Source organism: Hippoglossus stenolepis, chromosome 19 (assembly GCF_022539355.2).
Source record: "Hippoglossus stenolepis isolate QCI-W04-F060 chromosome 19, HSTE1.2, whole genome shotgun sequence".
In the NCBI taxonomy this organism is placed as follows: Eukaryota; Metazoa; Chordata; class Actinopteri; order Pleuronectiformes; family Pleuronectidae; genus Hippoglossus; species Hippoglossus stenolepis.
In genome coordinates, this window is record NC_061501.1 from 19,436,962 (window position 1) to 19,456,880 (window position 19,919).

Here is a 19,919-nt window from a genome sequence, read left to right on the forward strand (position 1 = left end):
GGCTTCACTTTTGGGTGCAGTCATGTCTCATGTAAATTCTCTATAAACGACCACAACTGTTCAATTATCTGTAAAACCTGAGAAAACCAGAAGGTTGTGTCCTCCTGCTCCTCCAGGACGAGTCGATCATAAATCGATCCTCTGGACGCTGCCTGGAGGCGATGGAGTCGAAGACGTCCTCTGGCCATGAGCTGATCCTGCAGACCTGCTCCGGCCAGAGGTGGAGCATCCAGAACAGAGTGAAGCAGTGATCGACTCTACCTCCACCTCGTTCGCAGGATGACACAAAAACTACTCAACCGGTTTCCAGAAGATTTTTAAGGGCTGGTGGGACTTGACTCGAGGAAGAACGCAATACATTTCTTTATGATCATTCGTGGATCCTAATAAAAATCAGACAGGTTAAGGGGACTGATATTTAGCATGTGAAGTCTGAGTGAATTCTAGCACCTAAAATGATAATTGCAGTAAAATGCACCGAGCAGAATCCATCGACAGTTTGTGTCATTGAAAACTAAATGAATTAGTGTCTTAATGACAAACATTTAACAGTGAACTGAACATTCACACCAAAACTGATTCTTTTCTTCTTATTAAAGTCTATTTATACTTCGTGGAACTTACTGTAGATCATATCAAATGACCTCAAACTAAATCCCTGTTGAGGTCCAACATGTGTTGGGATTTATTTGACGTCGTAGAGATTTCTGCCTGGTTCCTGCTTCCGCAGAGAGATCTGCAGTTTCTGTTTTAAATCATGATGAATTGTGGATAGAATGTTTTTGTTTAATCAAAATGATCAGAACTATGTTTTGAGTTCCTATTTTCAGTGTCACTGTACGAGATCAACTTACCCTGTGAACAACTGTTATTTTAGTTTTTAAAGATACGAAAATATTAAAAAAATAGTTCTCAATCAGCCCCTCGATTTATAGTCTGAAGAAATAATTGCTTGATAACTTGCTGACGACAGAATCGAGTTATAAACAGACATAAGATTCAGAAACGAATACAACACGATCAATAATCATGAGGAAACTCAGAAAATACAGACATGAATAAAACACACTGAGAAAACCACCTGAAAGTTGACCAATATGAACATTTATTTCTGGAAAGTTACAAATCGTTTCCAAAGAGTTTCTACTCAGATTATAAGATATGTTAATCTGATTTTACTTTCTTTTTCGGATACAGTCATTGTAGCAAGGTATGTGTTTTTTTAAATTCCTCTATTCTGTTTTCCTACTGACGGACTGAAGACTGGTGAACTAAAGAATGCTGCGCTAGGACTGAATGTGCCTCAACTCAGGACAGCAGAACTTTAACGGTTACATGTTTCTTCTTCACACAGCGACGATGAGGAGGAGGAGGAGGAGGAGGAGCGGATTGTAGAGTGATGCTCATGGTTATGACAGCAGATACAGTGACACATGAGAAAACAGGCCGTGGCGTTTTAAAAGGCTCATTTCCTAAACCAGACCTGCCGCTGACAGTGTGAGCACGGGTACGTTCAACGTGTGATTCCCCCTGTAGTTATTCTAAAGGTAAAAAAAAGTGCAAAGATGTGAAAAGAGGGAAGAACAACTTGAGACTGGATTTTAAAGTATATTAAAATGTTTGAAAGTTGTGGAAAATGTAGTACAATGGCAAAAATCTCTCATTTCCCTTTTACTTTGATATTTTACCAGCTGATTAAGTTAAAATGGAAAAATGTTTCCAATACGACAAGTCGGTGCAGTTCAGAGGACGCAACCATGAGAACGTTTCATCCAGTAGTTGTTTCGGACATTTTCAAGTAATAAATAAAATTAGCTGGATCTAAATTGTCAAATGTGAGGATTCGCTGCTTTTGTAAATGACAGATATTTAGATTTTGTTCAACTCAACATTTGAAACTGTCGCCTTTGGCTCGAGGAAATGTCTCAACGCCAGTGGGACGTTTTCAGGTTGTCCGTCTCTCTGTCCCATTATTGTGAACATGACGTCTCACAAATGTTTTAAGGGAATCTCTTCAAATGTCTTATAAACGTTCACTTAGAAACACAGGTGAACTGATTGGAATTTGGGAGGTCAAAGGTCAAGGTCACGGTGACCTCACAAAACGTGTCTCGCCTCTTGAACATGATCTCAGGTCCGACTTCCTTCACAGTTTGATCAGTTGTCAAAATGTGGACAAACGTCACAGAGACCTCATCTTATTGTGAATGCAACACATTCAGAGCACCCGGAGGGACGAAGGAATTAAACCACAGTGCAGTGATTCTGGTTACAGATTCAACAATCAAATCCTTCACTGCAGCCGCACTGTGTTAACTGCATTTCTCAAAACCTTTTTTTCCTTTCAAGTATTTTTCCCCCCCCAAGTCACCAAAACGTAAACATGAGAAGTGCCGTGTGTCAACGTGTCGCTGCTGAGGCGGCGTCACAGGGGAAAAGACAAGGAACCCAGGCAGCATCGCATCAACACTGTAAAGCAGCAGCGGCTCAGGACTCGAGGTTTGTGTGTGAACAAAGATTCATGAACTTATAGATGAGTGTTTTCATAGCAGGAGGATACTGAAGTCTGATCCCTCGAAAAACATGCCACCGACACACAAGTCGGTGTTTCACAGATGATGAAAACCTGTGAATGTAACTTTTTGCATACAGGAAAAGGTAAAGTTGCTGAAGTCGGTAGTGTCCTAATTAGGTTTCTGAACATTTCTGATGTGGTCAGTTCACAATGGAGGAAAGACGTCTCTCACAGCTTCCACTCGTCAGCCACAGACAGACGATGAAACGAGGAGAGAGCACGAGGTACGATTTGAAAACAACACGATTCACAATGAAATTCTCATAATAATAAATAAACCTACTACTGTTACTGCATAGCTCGGTGAAAAGCAATACCTTAGAAAATAAATAAATAGGCGGCTGACAGACGGAGCTGCATCAGCATGTGCTCTAGCCCTTTTCACAGTTGGCTCATGAAAATAAAAATAAATATCCATAAAAGGCCCAGGTCCGAGACGTGGAGTTGCTCATGGAGCAGGCTTCTGCTGCGAGATCAAGGCGCTGCGCTGCGTGGACGTGAAAGCTTTGACGACAAGATCTTTGCATCTGATGTGACTTGAACTGAAGGCCTTATTTCAGTGTCTGAAATTAACAGCTGACGGCCGAACGGTGGTAAAAGCTTTGGTGGAAAAAGATCCTCTGAAACCGCTGGCGGGTATTTTGTTCTGAAATAGCAGATGTGATTAACGGTCTGAGTTGTGGTGGTTGTTGAATTCAAACCCACAGAGCTTGAAACGTATCGACCAGGTTTCCAGGTAAATAAATGACAGGCCTCAGGCAGGAACGACTCGTATGAACCGTTTGTTCTTACTTTGTTCTGAGGAGAATTTTCTTGTCATGTACAGGCAGTTTCTCCACAGCTAAAAGGAAATCAAACTTTATTTCTTGGATTAAACTTCCAGAAGCTGTTGGATACGCAGATTTACGTCCAGTATCATCCACAGAGTAACGTCACCTACTTAAGGCGGTTCACTTCAAGTCAAAGTCAAGACTCTGCTGTTCTTTGTCATGTCATCAGAAAATTTAAGTCTTTAGGTTTCAGACTGTTGGTCAAACATTTAGTTTATGATCAAAATGTTCTTCCATGAGGCCTGAAGTTTCTCAAATATTTTACCTAGCTGCATATTTTATGATGGACACACTTTCAGTTCCCGAAGAGACACGTCAGCCAGAAAGTTAATTTCAGATGCTGCTGAACGTCTCCAGCGTCACAGCGTCCTGTGACACTCGGGCTGCGAGGACGGTTCGCTGTGCATCGACACACAAACCAACCGGGTGAGTGCAGGGAATGTAGATGACCGGAAGTAAAGCTCTGCCGGTGATTCGACGGATACCGGACTGCTCTGAGACAGAGATCCATCTTTTCGAAGCAGGTAGACGAGCCCCTTCCACTGTTCTAGTGCGACACCATCATCACCCAATGAAGAACGAGGCCTCGCGTACCACGTGGCTTTGGGTTTTTTCAGCTCACTCTCTCATCCACACACAAATGCTCTGAAAACGACGAGACAGAGGAAGGAGAGGGGGCGCGAAAAGACGTTGTGTGAACATGAGCACAGTATCGTGGATATCTGGAAGTAACGAGCAGAGTTTGGGCTGAAAAGCTGGAACGCACTGGAAGCGAAACCTGAATTTACCTGAACTTGTACAGCTGGTGGCGAAGCATCGGCAGCATCTGGAACTCAACAGTCTGCTTCATATATCTGGAAACAGGCTCTAAAAGGAACTACACTACCGCATATAGTGTTGTAGTTAGTTTATATACCTCATTGTATGCTGTTATATATATTATTTCAACATTGTTTGATAGAAATAGCCGCGATCAGTGCTTTGCTTTCGCTAACTAGCGACGTAATTGATTAAAGAGATACAGGATGTATGTCTGAGTTTGAATCGGTTGATGGAAGCAGGTTTGTTTGGCTGATAAACTAAAATGAAAACTCACGTTTGCTTGGTGAATGAGTGATTCTGACGCTTCCAGTGCGTTTCTGCAGTGAGCCTGACACGACAGCCTAGATACAGTCGGTGAGCAGTAGAACAGGAAACTGACCACAGTCCAAACATAAACCAGCAGAATGAAACATTTTTTTCTCCCCACGATTAGTTTTCCTTAATTTTCTGAGAAAGCTAATTCTGAAAATGTTCCAGCTGACTGTTGTGGCGTCTCACCACGCCAAGCGTCAACTGCCTTCATTAAGAGGAGTCAACCTGCTCCTTACCCCGGGTAAGTGCTGATCTCTAGTTTAAAAGCCTGCACGTCAGTTGAGTCTCCCGCCTGTAAAAACCCGACCTCCCAGCGGGAGACTGCAGTCGTCGATCAGTGCATCTCGTTTCTATAAAAGGAGGCTTATTGTGGAGCAGACCTCAGCTGCAGCGTCTGACGTGCTCGAGCACATACTCTGGGAAATGCAGACTGCACACCTGCAGACCGTCCAGTTTGCAAGGCATCCTGGGATACTCATCCTCCTTCCACTTGTTTTCGTCAGGGTCGAAGGTGAGGATGGAGTCACTGTAGTGGCCGTTGTAACACAGGCCACCAAGGACCATGATCTGCCTGTCCAATACCGCCACCCCGTGGCCGCTGCGCCCTATGGGCATGGAGGCGAGGATGGTCCACTCGTCGGTGTCTGGGTCGTACACCTCGGTGGACGGGCAGCCCTGCGACTCGAAGGAAGCCCGCAGGATCACGCACACCCCACCAAACACGTACAGCTTCCCGTTGTGAGAGATCATCTTGTGGAAGCAACGGGCGTAGTTCATTTTGGATTTGTTCTCCCAGCAGCTGGCCTGAGTGCCGGGCAGCAGCGGGCCTCGGCCAGTGCGTGTCCTGTGTGCGTCCGAGCCCCCCGAGCTGCCTCCTCCTCCTCCACCACCACCTCCACCTCCTCCTCCACCACCACCTCCACCTCCTCCTCCCCCACCCCCTGCTTCCCGCCCTGGATCGAACACACACACCTGTTTGGAGGTGGAGGAGGAGGTGATTCCTCCAGTGATGTACAGTTTCCCGTTCAGAACCGTTCCCTCGTGACCGTACTTGTTCACAGGGTACGGGTCCACAAACTCCCAGCGGTCCTCTGTGATGTCGTAGCGCTCTGTGGAGTAGAAGGTCTCGTCTCGTGTGCGGCCCGCCACAGCATAAATAAACTTTCCAATGACGCCAACGGCAAACTCTGACCTGCAAACAACAAGCAGCATGAAAATGTATCTACAAATGTTTTATTTATAAAAATAATGTTGGAGTATCTGCAAAAAAAAAACAAGCATCACACTTAAATTGACATAAATACAGCAAGAAAATAAATAAACGACAAACATCCCAGGCGGAGCTGCTCTAACCTGGGCACAGACATGTCCGCCATGCGTAGCCAGGAGTTCTGTCGAGGGTCGTAGCGATAGACTTTGGAGGAAGCGTGAAACTCTCCGTCGGGCCCCAACTCCTCTCCGCCCAACAGGAAGGCAAAGTTGTTGACGATAGCCAGGCAGTCCGGTCGTAACGGCACCTGAGGTCCCTCGAGCTCCCACCACACCTGAGGGATCGTTACACTGGTTACTGAGCCCCAGTCACACACTGATTTCAGATCAGATTATGTAAAAAGACTGAGGGATCACAGTTGTGCTGCATAACGAGCGGAAGCAAAACACTTCCTTCTACTCAAACGTGGCCTTCCAGCACAGAAAAACGGGCAGACACCTTTGGGCGTTGCAGCAGCAAAATCTTGCTGTTGACCATACTGTGGCCGATCATCCCCCTGAAGACGGCGGTCTGCGGGCGGACGGAGCGGATGCGGTTGGAGCGCGTCTCCACCAGAGGTTGCTGGTTGACATCATGGAAGTAGCTGAGCGCCTGGTCCACCTCCTGCCTCAGCTGTCGGGAGTAACGGTAAAACTCTGACGTCTTCACCTGTCGAGGAGGAAGAGGAGAGAGGAAGGACACCGGCGACAACGCCAGACTGCAACACACAAGGTCAGCCTCAGTCTGCGTCAGCACTTACCTTCTCAAAGATGTTGGCAGGCGTCATGAGACAGAAGCGGATGGACTGCACGATGGTGTCCGTGTGCCTCCAGCGCCGCCGGTCGTGTCGCAGCCACGCCTGAACCGCTTCGTACAGCTCGATTTCTGGGAAGCGGCTCAGAGCGTCGCTGTTCAGGTACGCCTGGTTCAGAGAAGAGTTTTGCAAATGTTATCACAGGTTAACTTGTGAGTGAATCGTTTAAAAAGACACGTCGCTGATCTCTCCCGTTACAACTCAACAATAAACACAGTAGAAAGAATCCTTCCTGCTGATGTCTCATCTAAAAGATCAGAAATGTCTGAAAGTGTATTTATAGCTGTGCTTTGCTGTGAGTCATTTGTGGCTTCGTGTGTTCGTTCAACAATCGGACCTGCAGTCTCTCGAGGCTGAGGTAGGACAGGAAGTCGGGTCGGCTCATGAGGGGGACAAAGTTGTCAAGTAGGAAGTTGTCTAGCTGCTCCTGGACGCCCTCCACGCCTACGCTGAAGTCCTCCAGAAGCCGCATGACCTCGGCACAGTTCTCCAGACAGATCTTGGCCAACAGGAAGGAGCAGCAGAACTCCACCGCCTCCGTCAGCTGGACGTACATGGCCGCCTGCCGGGACAGGAAGACGAAACATGATGGAGAAGAAACATAATTACTGTGACCTGCACTGAACTCAGGATAATCTCTTGACGTTATCCAGAGGGGCTGTATGTGAGAATGCAAATGAGTCAGAGGCTCTGGACATTCTCTGGAGTTAGTTAGCAAAAATTAGCCCATGTGAAAATACAGCAGGACAATGTCCAGAGGATTCACAGAGATGACGTTTCTAATATGTGATGGAGGCAAATGTGAAAAAAAACGAAAGTAAAATACAAATATCTCAGGATGAAGAAGAGGAGCCAAACACGTAGAAGACGAAGACGTCAACTTGGAAAGACGAGGAGGTTCCAGATCTTTTGGTGATGAGGGCCGACGCCGGTGTGGATGAGCTGTAAACAACAACACTGATCTTTCCACAGCAGAATTTATACGTCATGTCCGGCCTCCTGCTGCTCTACAGGATGTTTGACCCGGACAATGTGCTGCTGCTGCTGCTGCTTCACAGGAGAAACACAAACTTCCAACAAAGTCCAGAGAACAAAGAACCGTCATTCTCGTATGCTACCTGCAGGATTTCTTGGACAGTGGGCATGCTGAGCTCCAGCGAGCCGTAATACATGAATCGGAGGATGTGGCCGAACCCAGCGGCCGTCAGCCCCTTCATGTGGATCTTGTCCTGGTCCCTCTCCCTCATGTCTGCTGTGAACATCACCCGGAAATAGTCGCTCTGTGTGGCCAGAAGCGCCTTGTGGGCCTGCAGGAGAAATAAGAAGCAATATAATACATAAACCTAATGTGCATAGACATACATATAATAATCCAGTAGATGTTTAGTCTGTTTAGTTGACTTTACTCTGTCTTCAAGTTTCTAAGAAAGTTTCCTCACATCCAGCACTTTCCTATTTTCAAGTCTGATCCTAAAACTATATTTCTGAACATGCGAGCGATGGGTGGTGATATATAATGTAATGTTTGATCCTGAATTCAACACCATGCATCACACAGGTTTGTGCGTCTTCAGCCTGATTCGTGTACCTGGAAGTGATGCTCCTCTATCAACAGCGTGACGTCCAGCAGCAAACGCTCCTCGTACAGCGCCCGGAAGCCGGACGACACGCTCCCATCGTGCACCTGGGACAGGTACACCTCCACATCCGCCCCCGACATAACACACCTGAGGGGAATGAATGAGAGGGAGGAGCCGGACAGAGGGGTACAGAGGGAGAGAGGGAGCGGTGTTACCACAGGGTGAAATCCTGGGATGAACGAGAACAAACAGACTCTCAAAAATAAATTCAGCAAATACAAAGACGTGAGTCTCTTCAGGGAAGTGATCATGTTTGTATGAGCGCTGCTGGAAACAGGAAGTCTGGGACTGAGAGGGCGTTCAGCATTAAAAGCTCAGCACTTCAGCTGCAGCATCGAACAAGCGGTTGTTCTTTCACCGCCAGTCGTACAGAGTGTGACTCTTTGCTGACACACAGTCAGATTAGTGGAAGATAAAAAGAGAGAAATCCTTAGAACACACTCACACACAAATCAGGGAGAATAGATAAAAACAATTTATTTTTTACAAATTTTCTATGCACAAAAAAACACAAGAAACATAAACACATGTCATCCACACACCAACAGAAACTCGTTCATTTCAAATGCGAATGTACACACACACATACACACAGCACACTCACCTCTGATTGGCCACGGGCATGTCAGTGGGGGTTGTCCGAGCCAATCAGAGGACAGTGCCCCTTGTGTCCAGCAGATCCTAACAAAGTCCCTTTTCTGTGCGTCAATCACCTGAACGACAAAGTCAACACAACCACCACGTTAAAGCGTGACCGTCTCCCGGGGCCACATTTACTTACCCCCAAAAGAAGGACATGCAAGAACTGCCGATCTGTATATTTTTGATAAAAATATACAGATCGGCAAATTCATGATGGTTACGTTCCTGGTCTCATTGTGAAAGTAAATATTATACATTATTTATACATTAATATTAGTAACAGCCTTGAAGAGTTACGGGTAAGAGGATTGTTTGAGTTCACTTGTTACAACATTGTGCTCTTAGAATGTCTGACAGGTGGATCCCTGACCTTATTCCCCATTGAGTTTATAAACTGTCAATTTTCCCAGAGCTTGAAAAACATCCTAAAATTTCTCCTTTTGTCAAAAGAGAATGAAATTACAATCACAGATGACAAAGAAAAGCACCAACTGAAAAATCGTTGCTCCTCTATTCATGAAAAGGACGTCAGAGAAGTCGAAGATTAACAGTCAGGTGATCAGACAGGTTGTAAGAAGAAAACTAATCTAAATTATCGTCTGAGTTGTCTGTTAACACACATCCTGCTTCAGCCCTAAGTTGCGTATTTAAAGATTTCATGGTCAAAGAAGAATCTCTATCACTTTCTTAAGAAGCAGGTTTAGATCATCGAGATTACCTGTCGTCTGACTACTCCTGTTTTAGGACATTTTTTAGTAATTTATTCTGAAGGGCTGGCTTTCTAGAGTTCAACGATTACTTAAACAGGTGAAGTGTTATTATACTTGACAGGAACAATAAAGCTCAGATAATAAACCTCAACTTCAATAAACTGGAATCACCCTTTCACTCAACAACCAAGTAAAACCAACACAAAACTACTTCCACCAGAAGAAGCTTGTTTTAGCAGAGAGGGACATGATAAGGATTCAGTGTGTTTCTTAAGATCACTTCAGCAGTACGATGACTGACGAGGCTTCAGGCTCTATCCTGAAACATCCCCATGTACACAGGGCTGAAGGGAAGCCCGCTGTGTGAGTGAGCGGATGAGGAGTCACAGGGATAATGAGGCAAAGCCGATAGTTTGAGGGGGTTTAGGTCGAACATGAAAAGTCTTCAGAGGGGGAATCGTACCTTTTGGAGCCCGGGCGAACAATCACAGGCTTTGATGGCTGAGAGCTAAGGGGCCGCTCGCATTTCCTGTGTTTATGTTTCCCTGGTTCTAAACCGAGGAGACAGGAAAAAGATCCGTTAGACAGTGGAGGACGAGCAGAGACAAGCAGCATCACAGCAAACTACTTTGAAACTCACAAACATCAGCTGGACGACACAACAAGGACAGCGTGAGACACGTAAACATCACATTTTACTTTGTACACATTTACAGTCATCCAAGAAAGGGCTGCAGGGGATCATTTTACCAAGTGACAAATCTATGAGAGGATGAAGAACTATTTTCCTCTAATTGTTTTTTTTTATATTTAAGTTTTATTTATTCAGTGCAGATTAGTTTCTCAGTTAAAACTATAAATTATTCAAAGTATAAATTGTCAGTGTCAATATTTCCGTCCAACCAGCAGCAGTTCACTATCCTGTCAAACAAGTCTTCAGTTTATCAAGATATTTGCTGTTGATGATTCTATTTAATTATTGAAATAACTAATGATTCTATTTGATCAATAACCACGTAACTCAAATGTCTCAAATTAAAAAGCCGGTCCTCGCTGTTATTAGTGAATTACGTCCCGCTGGTAACTAACTCCAACTACCTTCCTGAAACTGATTAGTTATAACTCACCTGACGAATCCAATCCTCCTCCTATGATATGAGTAATACTCCACATTACCTCGAACGCTACACGTGGGGGTAAAGCGGAGTGAATATCTGACAGGACACGTGAAGTTTGGTAATAATCTGACTGGGAGCAATGAAAACATGTTGACAGTCTGCAGAGCTAACATGCTAACATGCTAACCTGCAGCTGAAAACATGCTACTGACACACACAGTGTGAACCTTCATTATAAACACAGGTTGTATTTTGTCTGTGATTCCCTGAGAGGTGTGTGGGGGCTTTGACACTTTAACACAGTTTGTTAGGAAACTGGTGGCTCCACCCTCTGGCTTCTCTGCTACAGGCAGCTAGAGCTAACATGCTAACAGGCTAACATGCACGTCCCAAACAAAGGCTGCCGCTGCACTCGGGGTGTTTGTGTCTCACGTGCAGGGGAATGAAAGCACAGTTGGATCTCAGGTGGAGAACCCCCCCCCCGGCTCTGACTCTGCTGAACCCGGGCAGCAGCGTTAGCTTAGCGGCGGACTGCAGACGTCTCACCTCGGCGGTGCGAATCCCCACAGCCCCTCTTCGACCAGGCAGCTCTGGCTCCTGCGGACATGAAGCTGCGGGTTCGATGCCGGGATCAGGAAAGCGGGCGGCAGCGGCGCTGTGCCATGTCAGTGATCGTCCGGCGGCCAGACGAAGAGCGCGCCCGCACTCGGCTCTGAATTAAACGGCTAACAAACCCCAGCAGCACTCGGGCTCCAGCGACGCCATTTTCTGCGCCTGCGTCATTTCCCTTCCGGGCGGAACTGAGGGGGCGGAGCGCTGCGCCGCAAAGATCCTAAGTTAGACAGATGTCTCACTCTGCTCCGGTTTACCTCAAACTTGCGTTGAGGGAGAGAAAGAGGTTAAACGTAACCTGAACCTGAGCGAAACACAAACTTAAACTAACCTAAACATGAACCTTATCGTATCCAACTCTAAACTTAAACTTAAACTTAAACTAACCTAAACATAAACCTTATTGGAACCCAACCCAAAACTTGAACTGACCTAAACTTAAATTAACCTGAACTTAAACCTGGCCTAAACTAAACCTGAAACTATGCAGTTAATGAACGTCTTGTGAAAGAGCGGCAGATTAGATCAGATTCAGATAAACAATAAAAAAATAAATGTATTATATCTTGTAATATGGTCAAATGTTTATGAAACAGTTTCCTCAGAGACTTAAAGATGCTCTGCTCTTCATCGACTCTTCTTCATACTGTAAATGTCTCATTCACTTTTCTTCTGGTTGTTTCCATTATGTCAAACTGGTGATTTTGTTCTTTTACCTGCACCAAGGACGAGATGTTTCCACCTGTTTGTTTGCAAGAGGAAAGAAAAGCAGAGTCATGATTCCAGTGAAGTCGGTGGAAGGATGTTTATTGAGCATTAAAGCAGAGACAAGTAGAAACAGGACTTTTCTCTCTGAGATGTTTTTCTTCTCGTTACATCTGGTTTGTCACAGAGGAAATGATCCATGTGTTTGACTCATAGACTGAATATAAAGGCTTTGACTGGGATGTGCTGCTGTTATACTACAGCGCCACCTGTGGGTCAAAAGTAGAAAAGCCACCACCGCTCTGCACCTGATGCAGAAATGAAAACGTCCCATTTTTAAGTCCAGAGTTTTGATCTTTTGTGTCAAAGACAAAACTCTGATTTTAAACTCAAAGTGATTTGATTGTGTTTAACTTTGTGTTGAACTAAATCAATTTGTGACGTGAATCCAGGAACTTTCAGCTCATAAACAAACAGAATGTGGTTCTACACACATGGAGACAGACTGAGGGACAAAGGTGGGACAGAATAAAGGAAACTTAAACACATATATGACTCTTTATAGAGGGTTATATATTCTGCTTGTGTTGTCATTTCAATAAACACATTCTTCATGTGAATAAACACAATCGGTGCGAGGGCCATCTAGTGGTGAAGTTACATATTACAACAACCTCCTCTGATTCCTCTGGAGCTCTGTCTCCACTCTGCCTCCCAGCAACAAGGCCCAGTCAGAGCCGCTCTACACACAAGCTGCTGCTGCTTCAGCCTCTGGATCCTCAGGACACAGCTCAGCCTCCGTCCACACACACTGTCCTCTTCACACTCAGCTACACAAAGATCTCCACCTCCAACTGTTGAGAGAAGAAGACATCAGTGTTACAGAGACTCACTTCATCAGCTGTGAGTCAGTGATGCAGCACATCCAGTAGAAAGAGCAGCAGGGACTTCAGTCCTGTTCAGAGGTGGAGCAGCTTCCTCTCTGCTTCATGTTCACGTGTTGGAATGAACACGCTAAGAGCTAAGTGTGTTTCCTCTGCATGTCAAAGTGCAGAGTGGACACCTGAGAGGTGGATTTACTGTTGTTACAGGTGAAGACATGTTTCACTGTGTGTTGATGAACATCTGCTTCTGACAAACTGGGACCAGATGAGACAGATGGACCTCAGCAGAGGTTCTGCTCTGTATAAAGAGCTCCTGGTTACCATGGTGATGAGGAGAGGCTTCAGTCCCACTGATCTCAGAGCTGTGACAAAGATCCACCTGATCAGTTCTTCACTGATGAAGTGAGAGAACGAACTGTCTCAGATCAGATGAAGACGACAGCGTCTCTGTTCCTCGTGTGAGGCTGTCAGCTGTGGTCCAGCTTCATTTCCTGTTCACATGAAAACAACAACAACTGTCGTCTTCACGCCAACTCAATCAAATGATCCCAAGCAGCTTGTGGCTCGCCTGATTGGCCGACTGTTGTCTCTCTGTGTCCCTGTCCACCCTGACGCCTGTCCTCATTGTCCTCTCACAGCTTCACTGAGGAAACACTGAGGCCTGAACTACGAAGACACTTCAACATGTCCAGGAGATCTTTCTGAGATCCAGCTCAACTGAACCTGACAGACACAGTCAGGCTAAGTGGTCACATGACGCTGGTTATCAACTCGCTAAGTTAACTCAGGTTTTCCTCATCGAGATCTGAGCGTGCACATAAAAGGGGGGGGCGGGGTCTACTGTGTGTGACCAATCACAGACATGGACAGTTTGACTGACAGCAGAGCCTCATATTTCACAACCAGGATCAAACTGTTCTATAATAAAAATCAGAGGAGAACAAACACATGATCCAGAATAAAAGAAACTCAGTCACAGCTGCTAAATGCAGGAAGAACAGCTGGTGAAACATCTGGGATCGTGTCAATGTGTAAGTTACAGCGCCCTGGTGGCATTTGGTAAAAATATATTACGTGACCACGACATAATAACGTGTGAACGAGATAAATAACTCGAGGCCACGAGATCTGAACCTGTTGTTTACTAACAAGACGAGTGGAAGACACTCACTGTCTCTGAGGACACACACTGTCTCACTGACTCTGAGGACAGACACTGTCTCACTGTCTCTGAGGACACACACTGACTCTGAGGACACACACTGTCTCACTGTCTCTGAGGACACACACTGTCTCACTGTCTCTGAGGACACACACTGTCCCTGAGGACACACTGTGGTCACTCCTCAATAGAAACACATGGACCTATCTTCAGGAAGCTGACTGAGTGCATCTGGTGTTTTGGTGACAGGATGAGTCTGGAGAGATTGAGATGTTCTGGGTGAGTTAGAGATCAACTGAACCAACCAGACGTTGATTTAAACTTCCCTTATCCGTCCCTTTAAGGAGAGTGTGCACCACACAACAGTGGAGAGTCACTGTGGTCAGTGGGCGGAGCTTTGATACGGGTTGATCTCCAACTTAACCTGGAGCAGGTTAGCCGTTCATCAGAAGTTACCATGGTGATTTACCTCGTTAAGAAGTGGACGAGTTTGAGACTGAAAAACTAAACCTGAAGTTAACCTGATAACCACAAATCCTGCTTGGTAGCACAGACCCTGGATCTGTGATACTGACTGTGTTTAGTAACATACTGATGAAAGCAGCGTGGACTGACTCCAACCATCTACTGACCTCAGAGTCTCCAGTCGACAGGTTGGACTCTGCTCCAGATCAAGCAGCTCCTTCACTCCTGAGTCCTGCAGGTTGCTGTCACTCAGATCCAGTTCTCTCAGATGAGAGGGGCCTGACCTCAGAGCTGAAGCCACAGAAGAACAGCTGATCTCTGACAGACTGCAGCCCTCCAACCTGGATAAAGAATAAAACTGAACTGTAAATTAAACTGAGTTCATGTGTGAAAATAACAGACACATATTCATGTCAGCACAGACTCATAACATGGAAGATGAATATGAAATCAGACATGTTGGACTAAAAACGAGTCCTGATTCAGGAAAAATAGATTATTTGGACCCGGTCTCTGTCCTGCAGATCAGTTTAGGAAATCCAGAACTAAACTCAGTGTTTTAACAAGTAGCTGAATATTTAAAATGTCACAGATTAATTAATGAATGGATTCAAGTTCTGTATGAAGAGGAATTATGTTAAATTAGGATTAAATGATAAATTGTGTAGAAATGCTGTTTTATAGATATGAGATCTACAAAAGTCAGTCAGTGAACTGACCTCAGAGTCTCCAGTCGACAGGTTGGACTCTGTAGAAAACCACACAGCTCCTTCACTCCTGAGTCCTGCAGGAGGTTGTTACTCAGACCCAGTTCTCTCAGATGAGAGGGGTTTGACCTCAGAGCTGAAGCCAGAGAAGAACAGCTGATCTCTGACAGTCTGCAGCTCCACAACCTGGATAAAGAATACAACTTAACTGTAAATTAAACTGAGTTCATGTGTGAAAATAACAGACACATATTCATGTCAGCACAGACTCATAACATGGAAGATAAATATGAAATCAGACATGTTGGACTAAAAACGAGTCCTGATTCAGGAAAAATAGATTATTTGGACCCGGTCTCTGTCCAGCAGATCAGTTTAGGAAATCCAGAACTAAACTCAGTGTTTTAACAAGTAGCTGAATATTTAAAATGTCACAGATTAATTAATGAATGGATTCAAGTTATGTATGAAGAGGAATTATGTTAAATTAGAATTAAATGAGATAATTGTGTATAAATGCTGTTTTATAGATATGAGATCTACAAAAGTCAGTCAGTGAACTGACCTCAGAGTCTCCAGTCGACAGGTTGGACTCTTTAGAAAACCACACAGCTCCTTCACTCCTGAGTCCTGCAGGTCTTTGTTTCTACTCAGATCCAGTTCTCTCAGATGAGAGGGTTTGACCTCAGAGCTGAAGCCAGAGAAGAACAGCTGATCTCTGACAGTCTGCAGCCCTTCAACCTGGATAAAGAATAAAACTTAACTGTAAATTAAACTGAGTTCATGTGTGGAAATAAAGGACTTTGACTAAACATCACTGTCTCTGTTTTCAGACCTGAAGCCTGAGTCAAGTTGTTCTGGACATTTTCTGGAACTTTTCCTGCAGCCTCCTAATAAAGTTTCTGAGTGAGTCCATGTGAGAATAGAGCAGGTGAATGTCTTTATATTTAAATACTTTATATTTCCATACTTTATATTTCCATACTATATATTTAGCTGCAACATGAGACTTCACCACTAGATGTCACTACATTCTACACACTGAACCTTTAACATTAAAACATGATGTCTGACCTCAGAGTCTCCAGTCGACAGGTTGGACTCTGTAGAAAACCACACAGCTCCTTCACTCCTGAGTCCTGCAGGTCGTTGTTACTCAGATCCAGTTCTCTCAGATGAGAGGGGTTTGACCTCAGAGCTGAAGCCAGAGAAGAACAGCTGATCTCTGACAGTCTGCAGCTCTTCAACCTGGATAAAGAAATATGAATATTAGAATGTGTCCTCCTGTTGTTGTGGATCGTCATCATGTCAACACAGACTCTCAACATGCTGCTGACCTCAGTCCAGTCTGTGACCTGAAGATAAATATCAGATCAGACATGTTGGACCATTGTTTCATTCATCAGCTTCTTCTCTGTGTGTTGGTCACTGAGCAGGTTTGTGTAATTAAACACTGTTTAAAGTAGGGATGGCTCCTGACAGTCACTTCCTGTTTGTTTCTATACTTATCAACTGTCCAACGTGTTTCAATAAGAATGTGTCTTATTTTGAAAACCTGAGGAGGACGAGTGCTCGGCCTCAGTCCACATGTTATTTACTGACACTTTCTTAGTGATCAGGAGCAGGTGAGTGCAGGTGAATGGAGCTGATGAGGTGGACGTGACTGACAGGCTGGGTGAGGGACAGATGACTGAGGGACAGTGAGCAGAGCAGAACTGAGACAATTTAAATAAATAATGACCCAATAAGAAAGAAAGTCTGAAAAGTGAAGAAGGATTTAAGGACCTCAGAGTCTCCAGTCGACAGTTTGGACTCTCCAGTCCAGAACACAGCAGCTTCACTCCTGAATCCTGCAGCTCGTTGTTACTCAGATCCAGTTCTCTCAGATCTGAGGGGTCTGACTTCAGAGCTGAGGCCACGACTTCACACTGAGTCTCTGAGAGTTCACAACCACGGAGTCTGTAATTAAAGAAAATATCTGTTAGAATAAAATCAGAAAACACAACATTCATACAAAACGTGATCATGTGACCTCACCCTGGTAAATCCCTCTTGCCTCATGAACATGTTAAAACTCCTCAAGAGAATCCTTTCAGATTTGGTTCAAGCGTTCATTCAGACTGACAGAGGAACTCATTAGATTCAGGTGGTCAGAGGTCAAAGGTCAAGGTCACACAACATGTTCATGGCTTCTTGAAGTCTCAAGTCTGTCTTTAGGGGTTCTTCACATTTTGACCAGTTGGACTCAAAGAGAAACTGATTAGATTTCAGTGGTCAAAGGTCAAAGGTCACAGTGACCTCATATTTGTGAATGCAACATGTCAGGAACCTGGAGGGACGGACACTGCACTGGTTGGTGGTGGCGTACAAACGCAGGGTGGGAGAAACACACACACACACACACACACACACACACACACACACACACACACACACACACACACACACACACACACACACACACACACACACACACACACACACACACACACACACACACACACACACACCTGATTGAATGGACTCACCGAGCCTTCCTGCAGTTCCTCACAGCTGGGATCAGTCTCAGTTGACCCTGTTTTGATGTTTTGAACTTCTTCAGGTCCAACTCATCCAGAACCTCCTCTGACATCTGCAGCATGTAGGCCAGAGCTGAGCAGTGGATCTCAGAGAGTTTCTCCTTTGATTTGTTCTCTGACGTCAGGAACTGTTGCATCTGCTGATGAACTGAGTGGTCGTTCATCTCAGTCAGACAGTGGAAGATGTTGATGCTTCTGTCAGGAGAAAGGTCCTCACTCTTCATCTTCTTCAGGTTGTTGATGATTCTCTGGATGATCTTTGGATTGTTCCTGTCCGACCCAGCAGGCCTCCTAAGACTCTCTGGTTGGACTCCAGACTGAGGCGTGAAGGAAGCGAACAAACAGGTCCAGATGACCATTTGTACTGGTGAGGATTTCTCCATGGTTCTCTTCAGGAGGTCATACAGGGAGAAGGTACTGTCTGTGTCCCCATGTGTTCCCAAGAAGTTGTTGAGTTCTTCTGTGTGGAGTGTGTAACGGTGAAACATGTAGACTGCAGCCAGAAACTCCTGAACGCTCAGATGAACAAAGCAGTAGACTGATTTCTGGAAGATCACACACTCTCTTCTGAAGATCTCAGTACAAACTCCTGAGTACACCGAGGCCTCTGTGACATTAAGACCACACCGCTCCAGGTCTTCTTGGTAGAACATGATGTTTCCTTCCTCCAGATGTTTAAGCGCCAGCCTCCCCAGCTTCAGAAGAACGTCCCTGTCAGCCTCCGTCAGCTGCTGTGGAGTCGTCTCATGTCCCTCACCGTACTTGTTGTTCTTCCTCTTTGTCTGAACCAGCAGGAAGTGTGAGTACAGGTCAGTCAGGGTCTTGGGCAGCTCTCCTCTCTGGTCTGTGGTCAACATGTGCTCCAGAACTGTAGCACTGATCCAGCAGAAGACTGGGATTTGACACATGATGTGGAGGCTCCTGGACGTCTTGATGTGTGAGATGATTCTGCTGCACAGCTCTTCATCACTGAATCTCCTCCAGTAACTCCTCCTTCTGGGCGTCAGTGAAGCCTCGTACTTCTGTGACTCTGTCAACACATGCAGGAGGGATCTGATTGGCCGCCGCAGGTCTGGAGGTTATCCAGGCGAGCCGAGGAAGCAGATTCCCTGGATGAGGTTTGTCAGCAGCACGTTGACTGATGACCTCTGTGTGACATCAGACACAAGCTCCCTGTGGTTGAAGTCCAGAGGAAGTCTGCTTTCATCCAGGCCGTCAAAGATGAACAAAGGTTTACAGACAGCGAGCGTCTCTGCCGTGAGCTTCTGTAACGCTGGATGGAAAACACGGAGCAGCGTGAGAAGACTGTGCTGCTGGTCTTTCACCAGGTTCAGCTCCCTGAACGAAAGCACAGTCAGCAGACCCACATCTTGGTTTTCTAAACCCTCTGCCCAGTCCAGAGCGAACTTCTGCACCGAGAAGGTTTTTCCAACGCCAGCGACGCCGTTGGTCAGGACGACTCTGATGCTGCTCTGCTGGTCAGTTGAGGCTTTAAAGATGTCGTGGCACTTGATGGGAGTGTCGGAGAGCTCTTCCTCTTGGAAGCCGTCTCAAGCTGCCTCACCTCATGTTGAGTATTAACCTCTTCACTCTGTCCCTCTGTGATGTAGAGCTCAGTGTAGATCCTGTTGAGGAGGGTTCTACTTCCTGTTTCATCAGTTCCTTCAGTCACATGTTCACATCTCCTCCTCAGACTGAGCTTATGTTCATCTGAAACCTCCTGCAGACCACGATCTGCTGAAAGACAAGAAACAATGTCAGAGACAGAGAATCTGAGAATCTGCTGATTGTTTTCATCAGATACAGAAAAACTACAGAAAATAAAAGCTTTTTAACTTTGTGCTTTTATAACGATGTTAAATGTTGATGCTGTATGAAGGAACAAAATAAAACCACATGTGCTGTTGTCAGAAGTGAAGACATCAGCAGACACATGTACAGTGCTGCTCTGACCGGCTGTCTGAGCTCCAGCTCCTGTTCGGGATCTTTTTCCACACTGGGGACAGGAGGAGTCTCCTGAAGAGCCAGACTGGTCCCAGTATGAGGTGATGCACTGTCTGCAGAACCAGTGTCCACAGCTGGTGGAGACTGGA

The 19,919-nt window shown here is 45.5% G+C and overlaps 1 protein-coding gene and 1 pseudogene across 1 annotated transcript; both read right to left on the reverse strand.

Moving 5' to 3' along the window:
• Window positions 1-1,082: 1,082 nt before the first annotated feature.
• Window positions 1,083-11,604, reverse strand: klhl15 (kelch-like family member 15). The gene is made up of 10 exons (XM_047337836.1): window positions 11,259-11,604; window positions 10,058-10,145; window positions 8,191-8,329; window positions 7,721-7,909; window positions 6,940-7,164; window positions 6,549-6,710; window positions 6,248-6,457; window positions 5,893-6,083; window positions 5,463-5,731; window positions 1,083-5,414 (listed from the first exon to the last, which is right to left on the reverse strand). The coding sequence occupies exons 1-10, from the start codon at window positions 11,317-11,319 to the stop codon at window positions 4,921-4,923; spliced, it is 2,028 nt and encodes a 675-aa protein (XP_047193792.1). The 5' UTR covers window positions 11,320-11,604; the 3' UTR covers window positions 1,083-4,920.
• Window positions 11,605-15,820: 4,216 nt separating this feature from the next.
• On the reverse strand, window positions 15,821-18,773 carry LOC124851150 (annotated as a pseudogene).
• Between the last annotated feature and the right edge of the window lie 1,146 nt (window positions 18,774-19,919).